The 10545-nt window shown below is 51.6% G+C and overlaps 1 protein-coding gene across 1 annotated transcript; it reads right to left on the bottom strand.

Annotated features, from left to right (window-relative positions):
• Nucleotides 1–7243: 7243 nt before the first annotated feature.
• On the bottom strand, nt 7244–9876 carry Cd7 (CD7 molecule). Its single transcript, XM_035448064.1, has 4 exons — nt 9690–9876; nt 8551–8851; nt 8198–8331; nt 7244–7628 (listed from the first exon to the last, which is right to left on the bottom strand). The coding sequence occupies exons 1-4, from the start codon at nt 9774–9776 to the stop codon at nt 7521–7523; spliced, it is 630 nt and encodes a 209-aa protein (XP_035303955.1). The 5' UTR covers nt 9777–9876; the 3' UTR covers nt 7244–7520.
• Between the last annotated feature and the right edge of the window lie 669 nt (nt 9877–10545).

A 10545-nucleotide genomic window follows, 5' to 3' on the forward strand; every position in this document is an offset into this window, starting at 1 on the left:
AGAGTGTGTGTGTGTGTGTATGAGAGAGAGGGAGTGTGTGTGTGAGTGTGTGTTTGTGAGAGAGAGGGAGTGTGTGTGAGTGTGAATGAGTGTGAGTGTGTGTATGAGTGTGTGTGTATGCGTGTGTGTGTGTGTGTATGTGTGTGTTTGTGTGTGTGTGTGTTTGTGTGTGTGTGAGTGTGTGTGAGTGTATGCGTGTGTGTGTGTGTGTGTGTGTGTGTGTGTGTGTGTGTGTGTATGCTTGTGTCACAGTGTAGGTGTGGAGGTCAGAGGAGAATTTCCCAAGTCTCCTTTCTCCTTCTTCCATGTGGGGCTTGGGGACTGAACTCAGGCTATCAGGCTTGGTGACAAATGCTTTCACCCACCCAGCCAGCTCACCAGTACTACATCTCCCATTGAATTTCATTCATTCATCCATTGTACTGGGAGTTGAATTAAGGTCCTTGCCTTGAAAGACCCCTGTCCCTTAGCCCTTTCTTTCTCAAGTTTGTCTCCTCTTCCTCCTGTCGGCGGCTTCCCCGATCCCCACCCCCGGTGGCCTTTCCCCGCCCGGCCCGAGAACAAGCACCGGGTGGGGCCGGCCCGAGAATGAGCACCAGGTGGGCCAGCCCGAGAACGAGCACCGGGTGGGCTGGCACGAGGGCGAGCACCAGGTGGGTCAGCACGAGAACAAACACCGAGTGAGCCGGCCTGGAGCTCTGCCCCTGAGCCCCCGCCCCGCCCGAAGAGAAACACTCCGTCCCAAGGTCTCCGCCCCCAAGGTCAGCCATCAGGAAAGGGGGGGGAATTGAGTCTGCTGTACCAGACACCAGACCTTGAGAATATGCTGATCTGGAATGGCTCTGTGTCTCATTTGAACCATCCAATGGAAATGATTCTGTATTTCGCCTCATTTGAAAGACTCTGTGTTTCACCTCATTTGAATAACTCTGTACTTTGCCTCATTTGAATAACCCTGTATAGCGCCTCATATACATTGACCAATGGGAATAGCTCTGTATAATGCCTCATTAGAATTATCCAATAGAATCCTTGCTCCTAGCTTGCGCCTTTTTCCTATATAAGGACCCCTTTTCCCTTGGCTCGGGGCGCTTAGCCACACAGAAGCTAAGTCGCCCCAGGTACCTGCGTCTCCAATAAAGCCTCTTGTTTTTTGCATCCAGTTCGTGGCCTCGCTGATTCCTGGGTGTGTGGGTCTCCCTCTACGAAAGTATTCCTTCGGGGTCTTTCAGCCTACAAATTCTAGGCAAGCTCTACCACTAAGCTATATCCTCAGCCCCCAGTCTCACTGGGCTGCCAGGCTAGCCTTGCACTTACTCTGTAGGCCAACTTTGTCTTGAACATCTGATCCTCCTGCCTCAGCCTTCTGAATATCTGGAAGAACAGGTCTGGTTCACCAGGTGTGGCCCACACTCCTTTTTAATGCCCTGATGGCCTCCTCTGACTTTCTGGGGTTTCTGCACAGATCTCTGGACCATACAGGGCAGCTGCCCCTTTAAGACCACAGACTGCTGGGAAGGCTCTGAAAGCAAGAGATGGGCTCATCCAGAAGAGGGGCTTTGTGATGGCCAGAAGGATCTGGGGAGCTGCTTCCTTCCACGTCACACCCTAGGGTCCTCTGTCCCGAGCTGGGCAGGACCCTGCAGTGCAGGAGCGGGGAGGATGGGTGGTCAAGGGCTTGAGTCCTCCCAGGGTGCGGGGGAGGAGCAGATCTAGGTCTTGGCACAAGGTCCTCAGGTTGGGTCCAGACAGAGGCTAGACTGAACTTCAAAGATGACATGCAGGCCTCAGGGCCCCCTCGGATACGAGGACCAGAGTTATCACCTGCCTTATCATGGCCACTCTCCTGTTTGTGGTATCTTGTTTTTTCCCTTGTAAGAAAACCAAGATAGTCATTCTTGACTCTGACTTGAGGTGCACTTTCCTTTGTCTGCTTAAAGCAAAACAAGCTGACATTTTCTGCAAGGTCACGAGCTGCATGAAGGACACTGGGCTCCTAGACCTCATCCTGTTTCTCACCGAGCAGGGCCTGATGACACAAGCTGTAATTAAAACACAGTTTCACATACTCTGAATGAATGTGAAATCCCTTGCTGACTGGTTCTGTGAATTGGATCTTCAGGGGAGCTCAAAAATCTCCCCCAAATCCAAGCCTGGTGGTACACCCTTGTAATCCTAGCCCCTGGGATGCTGAAGAAGGAGACCAGGAGTTCCAGGCCATCCTTGCTTGTATACTGAAGGCAGTGTGGGCCTTCCTCTCCTCCTCACCCTCGCCTTGGGAAATCTCTGCTTAAACTTTTGAGGTGTCTATTTCTGTCTGTGGTTACTTCTTCACCTGCACAAATTTTACATTTTCAGATCATGTTTTCATAGTGGTTATGTCATTACATTTTTTATTTTTTCATACAGCTTAGTTATGGTTGACTCTACCATCTCCCTGGCCCTGTCTCCTGTATTCACCCTCCCACCTTTTTTTTTTTTGTTTTTCAAGACAGGGTTTCTCTGTGACTTTGGAGGCTGTCCTAGAACTAGCTCTTGTAGATCAGGCTGGTCTCAAAACTCATAGAGATTCGCCTGCCTCTGCCTCCCATAATCTCCCACTTTTATGGGTTTTCATATTTTATGTGTTTTATTAATCCAATCCTCTCCTTTCAAATCTCTATTTTTCCCTCTACTGGGTCCCTTTCTAGTTGTGAGATCTCTACCCACACACACCCACACCCACCCCCCCACCCCCACACACCCCCCCCCACGTAACAGTTAGAAACTAAGATTTGCATGTGTAAAGGAATAGGAGGCATTTGTCTTTCTGAGCCTGTGTTGTATCACTTAATATAGTATTTTTTAGCCATTTCCCTGGACATTAATAATTTCATTTTTCTCTATGGTGGAATAAAATCCCACTATGTACTGTATCACTTTTTGTTGTTGTTGTTGTTTTGTTTTTTCAAGACAGTGTAATAGTCCTGACTGTCCTGGAACTCACTCCATAGACCAGGCTGGCCTCGAACTCACTGAGATCCACCTCTGCCTCTGCCCCCGGAGTGCTGGGATTAAAGTGCTGCACCACCACTGGCTACTATGCCACATTTTTTAAATCTATTCATTTGTTGATGGAGATGTAGTTGGTTCCATTTCCTTGCTATTGTGAAAGCACAGCAATAAACATTATGGGTCAGTGTCTTTGTAGAAGAATATAGAGCTTTTTGCTATATATCCAGGTGTGATACTGTTGGGCCATATGGTAGTTCTAGTTTTAATTTTTTTGTGTGTGTATGAGATTTTTGCCTGCATATCTGTATGTGGACCACATGAGTGCCTGGTGCCCACAGAGGCCAGAAGAGGGTGCCTGAGTGTGTATTTATTTTGCCCTTAAGTTGTGATAGTTCAGGAATCAAGTTCTTTATTTTTTTATTTTTTTAGTTCAAATTAGGAACAAGCTTGCTTCACATGTCAATCCCTTCTCCCTCCTCCTCCCCTCCCCCAGGAATCAAGTTCTTGACCCCCAGTATTTAATTGTTCTTTTGTCCTCAAGTATGAGGAGCTTGGCACCATCTGGGTCTGGAATCTCCTCACTGTTCCGCTGTTCTCATTGGCTAAGTCCAAGCAGCACTCTCCCTTCCCTCTGACCCCAGGTGCACACAGGGTATCCCACAGGAGCTCTCTCTGACCTTTCCCATACTCCCCTTTGGCTGCTACCCCTTGGCTAGGTTCTTGTGTCAGAGTATAACGTTAACAAAAAAGATTTATTGGTACCCTCAGGCTTGGCGGAAGGGAGGAAAGGGAGAGGAAGGGGTGAGGTGGGAGTGATCCCTTTGTGCTGGGATGCCTTAGGCTGCGGCTGACCTCTGCTTCATGAGGCTGACCTCATGAAATTCTCAAGGCGGGGAGGAGGGAGGCTGTAGTGGGAAAGCCTTCCCCTGTGGGTGAGGCTACCCCTAGGGTTTTTTCCCAAGTACTCTAACTCCCCTGTCTGTCCAAGCCTGGGTGGCTGAGGGAGTATTGCTCTATGGAGGTGTCGCAGGCAGCATCCTGGTTAATCTTTATGGCATTGACTACTGCATTGTCCCATTTTACAGATGAGGGACCCACAGCCTTAAGAGACACCTCCACCAAGTCCCAAGGGCCAAAAATAAGGCTTATTTGTTGAGTAGTCAAGATCTGGAACCAGAAGTCAGCAAGCCCCTGGTGGCACCTGCTACACACTTGGCTCTGCCCTTGGCTCAGTCCCAAGCCATAAAAGCCTCCACATCCTGCTGAGAGATGGGAGGTAGGGACAGGGCTCAGACCAAGCGCACATGCAATTGTCACTAGAGGAATAGACCAGAATACTACCCAACATGCATAGCACATAGTGGTGCTCACTAAAAGGCTGGGTACCTCTGATCCTGGATGGGGATGGGGCAGGGCTTGGGGGGTGGAAGGCACAGCAGGGGGACTGGTTCCCATGTAGCACACCATCAAGGCCCCAATGTAGACAAAAAAAGAGCAGGACTGTGGGGAGCTCAGCCTTGATAGAAAGGTCAAGGGGAGGATCATGGGGAGGGGTCAGAAAGGAGGTCATGACATCATGGCCCTGAGCAAGCGAGGTTAGGAGGAGGGAGGGGAGCCCAGGAATTCAGCTCTGCGGACGCATGGCCTGTTGTTGCTTGGTGGGGTCTGGCAAGCAATGTTTCAGATCACAAGGGCTCTGAGATGGGCTTGTGGGCGGTCTGCTTATCATTCAGGAAGTTGCTTCCGAAACGAGAGGCGAAACCAGAGTAGAGTGACTTCTCTGGTGAGAGCCGGGGGTCTTGAACAGCTTAGCTTAAGCCTGGCAACCAAACCAGCACTTGAAGAGAAGTAGATGCTACCTACCTAATTTACAGGTGGGGAATGAGGCCCAAGGGCCAACAATTAGGTTTCTTTGTTAAGTCAGCAAGCCCCTGGTGGCACCTGCAATATACCTGGACCTGCTCTCGGCTGAGTCCCAAGCCTTAGATGTCTCGACTTCTTTCAGGGAGGTGGAGGGCACAGAAATTAACCTCATGGGCTCTGTCCCATTGCTGGTCCTCTGCTCTCTGTGTGGGAGGCTGTGCTGAAACAAGACTTACGTTACTGCACAGGGTACGACTGAGAACAGCTGTGCCTAGCCTGTCTCCCAGAACCCCATACCTGTGTTCTATGCCTTTCCTGGTCACTGCTAGCTGGTGGTGCTAAGTGTAAAGGGCTCAGATAGAGCCACCCAGGCCCACAGTTGCTGGCTGGAGGTCAAGATCTTCTAGACATAGACATTACAGTATCTCCCAGAGCTGCAGAGGGTTGGGGGCCTCCAGATGCTGAAGAGTGGGGCTGATACAGAGAGAGAGCACTAGGTGACAGCAGACACTGAAGAGCCACTGTAAAAGGAATGGGACAGTTGGGCATTGCTGGCCACCCGCTCAGTGTTGGTATATTCTTTTATTTTGGAATGTTGTGTTTCTATTCATAGACGTCATCTTAGAAATTAAATAAATATATTGGCTCCTGACCACTAGTTTGTTTAGTGAATATTTCCCTGCAATTTGTAGTTTTCTGTCATATATTTTTGTTTGAGATGTTTTTAAGCATGCAGCTGATGTCTCTATGGCTTACACTGGTGGTCAGGACTCACTGTTGGCTTCTGGATTTGCAGGTGTGTTAGCCCGGTTCTCTTCACACTGATGGAGAACTCTTTGTGGATGACCCCCCAGCTGAGCAAAGCCCTGCCCATGAAGGCCTACAGGGAGGGCCAACCAACAGCAGTGATTTGTCTCTTCTGAGATGTTAAGGGTGGAGCAGGCCTGGGAGCTGGGGTAGTCCAGCCAGGTCTGGATGGAGGACAGAGGCTCTGAGTTTAGGTTTAGAGGGAGGTCTCATGTCTTAAAGACCTCATTCAAGGGTGAAACTACATCACATTTCCTAAGTAAGGCTGGTGTGGCTGGTGAGGCTGTCTAGGAGGCCACCTGGGCACAGGACAGTGGCCCAGCCAGATGGGACTGGGGCAGCAAGTGAGAGGAACCTACAAAGAGAGAAGGCTTGCTGGGGATTATTGACAGGGGTCTTAGCTGCCCCAGGGGTTTTAACCTTATAGACCCAGACCCCTGGGACCCTTGACCAGGGATCTATCTACACAGTGTGCTGGGGACTAACAACCCCAGTGACTTACACAGCTGCTTCAGGCTCGGGTCCTCCTGGGACCCTTTCAGGCTTTGCTGTCATTATCACCTGAGTGACCACATGCCAGTGTCATGGTGCACACTCTCTCTGAGTGCAGTGGTGGTAGCTTGGGAAGCAGAGATCAGCTTGGGTAGGGAAGCCTGAATTGGGGATGAGCTGGCAGGACAGGAGGCTCTGTGAGGAGGTGAATGGATCTGTGGTCTGGATCCAAGGGTACCACTCACTGCTGGACTCTCTGACTTCCCATTTTCCAGGTACACAGAGCAGGGCTACTAAGTCCCCTACTGTACTGCTGCTATTAGTCATTTGTCCTCTGTGCCCACCTTATTCTGTTGGCCACAGGTATGGGACAGAAGGGCAGGAGGCAATGGGGGGCAGGTGAGGGTGTGGAGCTGTGGGGCCAGCACAAATGTATTATTGACTTTGTTTTTGTCCTTTTTGATGCTTCCAGTTATCCCAGGAGTCAGTGGTGTGAGGCAGATGAGGGACTGAGCAGCTCACCATGGATCAGTTGAGTGTCAGTTTTGGGTTCCTACGCCCAAGTGCACCACATGGAGCTGGGCTGGCCCTAGGTGTGTGTGTGTGGGGGGATAGTGCTGTGGTGATTTCATGTGTCAGTCCCCAGTAAGGGTCTCTGAGACAAAGGGGGAGTCTGGGAAAGCCACTACTCATGCTGTTCTCACTGAGGGCCTTAGGGCTGCACACCAGGGACCTGGCAGGGCTGGGCCCTTAGGAACATGGCCTTCTAGAGTGGGTGAGACTGTTGCTACAGGCGCTTCGCCTGTGCAGGTGAGCTGCTCCTTATGGGGTGTCTGGAGTGCTGAGCCTCCTGGGGGCTGGGACAGAGGAGCTTCCCCTCCTCCAACTTTTGCCCTCTTCTGCTCTCACACATACTGGCCACAAAACCCGGAGGACTGCTAATCTGAGTCCCTACCCTCTTCAGCCAGGAGCTGGCTGGAGAATAAAAGCCATGATCAGAGAAGAAGAAGAAGAAGAAGAAGAAGAAGAAGAAGAAGAAGAAGAAGAAGAAGAAGAAGAAGAAGAAGAAGAATCACAAGGGCTTTGTTTGTTTATTTCTGGCCAAGCTGCTCCAAGGCAGGTAACATATTTTTCCCCCCAAGCATTTTTTCCTGATGGCAACATGATCAGGGCTACCTGGCTAGGGTGGGGGACAAATTGCAGAGCCCTGTGGGGAAGCTTACAGAGGAGGAGTCCCATTCACCCAGAAGCACCAAGGGGGCACTTGAGTGGCACAAGGGTGCTGAGGGAGTTGGGCTGGGTGGGTCAGCAGGACTACTAGGAGCCCTTCTGAAACAAGGCATGGGGGACTTAGGTAGAGGGGCTCAGTGGTACTGGTTGGGGGCGCATGGAGTCTTGCGTTTGCTGTAGGACATGTCTTCATACACTACACACCGCGTGTCCTTATCCCTCGAGGCACACAGTTCCTTGATCTGAAAAGACAGTGGCAGTGGCCAGCATGGTGACCCAGGCAAGGTGTGCCTGTCTCCAAGCAACCTCTTTCTTCAACAGTTTCCCCAGACTTGGGGGTAGATCAGGCTGCCATCTGCACCTGGCAGGGCCAACTGTAGGCAGATGCCAGGGCCAACAGCTGAGAGTGACCAGGAAGAACTGACAACTGTCAGGACCCTTCTAGACCAAGCCGCTTGCCCTTCTCACATGGCGGCACATGGGGACTCAAACACATTAACACACACATGACACATATATAACCCAGAGACTCCACATACCCACATTCATGTGTGTCCACGCACACCCACACGTTTCACACAGCACGCGCAGACTGGTATCCACACACATGCGATCTCACTTTGCTGTGCACAGGGGCCTGGTCAGAAGCCCCACACTCTACCCCTAGACTTACTCTCCCATTTTGTGTCCCCGAATGACGCCTCACACACACCCCTCTCTGCATCTTCAGTGTTTTGTCATGTGTCCCAGACCTTCTGTCAGCCTGTGAGAAGGGCCAGTTTATTGATAACAGTCATAGGCTCACACTGACCTGTGTTTTCCTCAGTGGGCATAGCAGCCCAAGGACAAGCCCAAGAAGGAAGAAGCCTACAGCCAGGGCAGCTGGGAGGGAAACTGATGTCCTCCGAGGTTCCTGGGATTTGCATACTTCTTGGGATGCTTTTTCTGGGAAGATGAACAAAAAGAGCCATTGGTAGGAGAGGACTCTACTTGAGGACTTAGGGTTCAAGTCTGGGAGGAGCTGCGGTGGTAGCAGAGGGGCAGCAACTAGGAGGCTTCCAGGAACAAACAGGCTCTGGGCAGACAGTTGAGGCAAGGGAAAAGAAGGCCCCAGCAGCCAGCAGGCTCCTGGTCTAGCCAGCAGTAGATGGGCACACTCCCTACCTGTCACCATGACCATGGTGGATAAACCGTCGCTTCTGTTTTTTGTGACGGCACTACAGGTATAGATTCCAATGTCTGTCTTCCTGAGGAGGCGCATGGTGATGGTCAGGTTGTTCTGGGAACCCGAGAAGTCAATTCGGCCTGAGAAACGCTTGTCTACTGTGGGCTCCTTCCCGTCTTCAAAGTAAGTCACTTTGGAAGCCTGTGGCCAGCTCTGCTTCAGATAGATGCCCTGCAAGTCTCCACTTGTAGAGCAGGTGATATTGACAGACTCCCCCTCAGAGGCCATGAGGACTGGTATCTCTGTGAAGGACTAGCCACTGTTATCACTGGGCTGGCAGAGAGATCCTTCCCGCTTCCCACACAGCACACAGGGACTCAACACACTAACATCTGCAGGGATGGTGTAGGCACTTGGGGTCAGGCCTGCGGTCAGCCCCTGCTAACATGGCACTTTAGAGAAGATGCAGTGGTGGGCCTCAGGGTGGGCTGACTGCAACTTTGTTGCCTCTCAGCACTAGGACTTCTTCCTCTTTGAGCACCCCATCCCCCACACCCCTCCCCACTGCGCCCCAGGCTCTACCCTTTCTTTTTCATCTGAGTCAGTCCCCAGACAGCCATTGTCCCATCTCTGATTGCTGGCTGCTTCCCCCAGGTCATTTCCAGGCACCCAGAGCCTGTGGCTCTGTAGAAGGGACACGTTTTGCCTTGTTCATGGGACCCCCACCCATTCAGACTCCAGCCTAGTTTGCCCTTCCTGGAGCCCTCACCATCCATTTTCCTGCGGACACCAGGCTGAGTGCAAACATCAGGCCCTCACAAACTGAACACTGTGCTGGTTTGAGCAAGGATTGTGCCTGGAAGCCTGAGCCTCCCGTATGCTTACTGTAGAGCTTTTTGCACCTTACCATAGGCCTTCCCACAGACAGCTGCTCTGAAAGGGAGCTAAAGGACAACCTCCTCACTAGCCACAAGGGCGATTGCTAGTCATGTAAACAAAGCTTTCCACACCGCCACTTTCCCACAGAGCTGAGACTACTCCAGGACCCCGAAAGAAGGACTGAGACTCAGGGAAGTGAAGCTCAGTACCAACCCTTCCCAGGCAAATGTGTGAGGAGCCCCCTGGGAGCCTGCAGTGCAGAGAAATGCTTACCTTGGGCATCCAGGGGGCCAGGTAGGAGTCTGGCCAGCATTAGTAGCAAGGCCAGCAGAGCCTCCTGAGTCATGCTGTCCAGATGAGCCGACCAGAATCAGATCAGCCACTCTGGCTGCTACACATTACTGAGCATTGTGACAGAGGTACCCCCAAAAGCCCCAGGAGAGGAAGAAACAGGGGCGTGGTATTTCAATATGGTTGGTGGTAAAGTGCAGAGGGAGGGCTTCCCGGAGGTGAGGGTGGAGTCTTGGTGGAGGGAGAAGCTCAGCAAGCCAGGTGTGTGTGTGTGTGTGTGTGTGTGTGTGTGTGTGTGTGTGTGTGTGTGTGTGTGTGAAGCCACACTAATTACATCACCACCCCACCGACCCCAGCTGTCCTCCTTGGCTGGTTGTCTGGTCCACCTCTTTATCACCCCAACCAAGAGTCTCCACAAGAGACATCAAGAGAGAGAAGAGATAGGGTTAGGCCCTCGTGGCTGTGGCAGAAAGATTAAGGGGGTCTTAAAGGGGGCAGCTGAGATCTCTGGTTTTTGGTGTCATTTTCTCCTGGGACATGCTCAGGCTTATGGTGTCACCTGTCATCTCTACTCAGTGAAGTCTCAGCACTGGTGTCACACAGCATACCTGGTTAATAGCCCCAGAAGAGAGGCCAGGTATTGGCTAGGCTATGGTTGCCTTGAAGGTCTGGATACACCTTCCGTAGAAGCAGGGTTGAGTCAGACCTGCTGGGTCAAAGAGTGGTTAGGAGCCTCTTCAACAGCAGCCCACCTTCTGGGGTGAGGGTGAGAACCCGGTGACCAGCTCCCAGGTCAAGGGAAATCTAGGACTCTTGCCCACCAT

This window comes from Cricetulus griseus, chromosome 7, assembly GCF_003668045.3.
Source record: "Cricetulus griseus strain 17A/GY chromosome 7, alternate assembly CriGri-PICRH-1.0, whole genome shotgun sequence".
In the NCBI taxonomy this organism is placed as follows: Eukaryota; Metazoa; Chordata; class Mammalia; order Rodentia; family Cricetidae; genus Cricetulus; species Cricetulus griseus.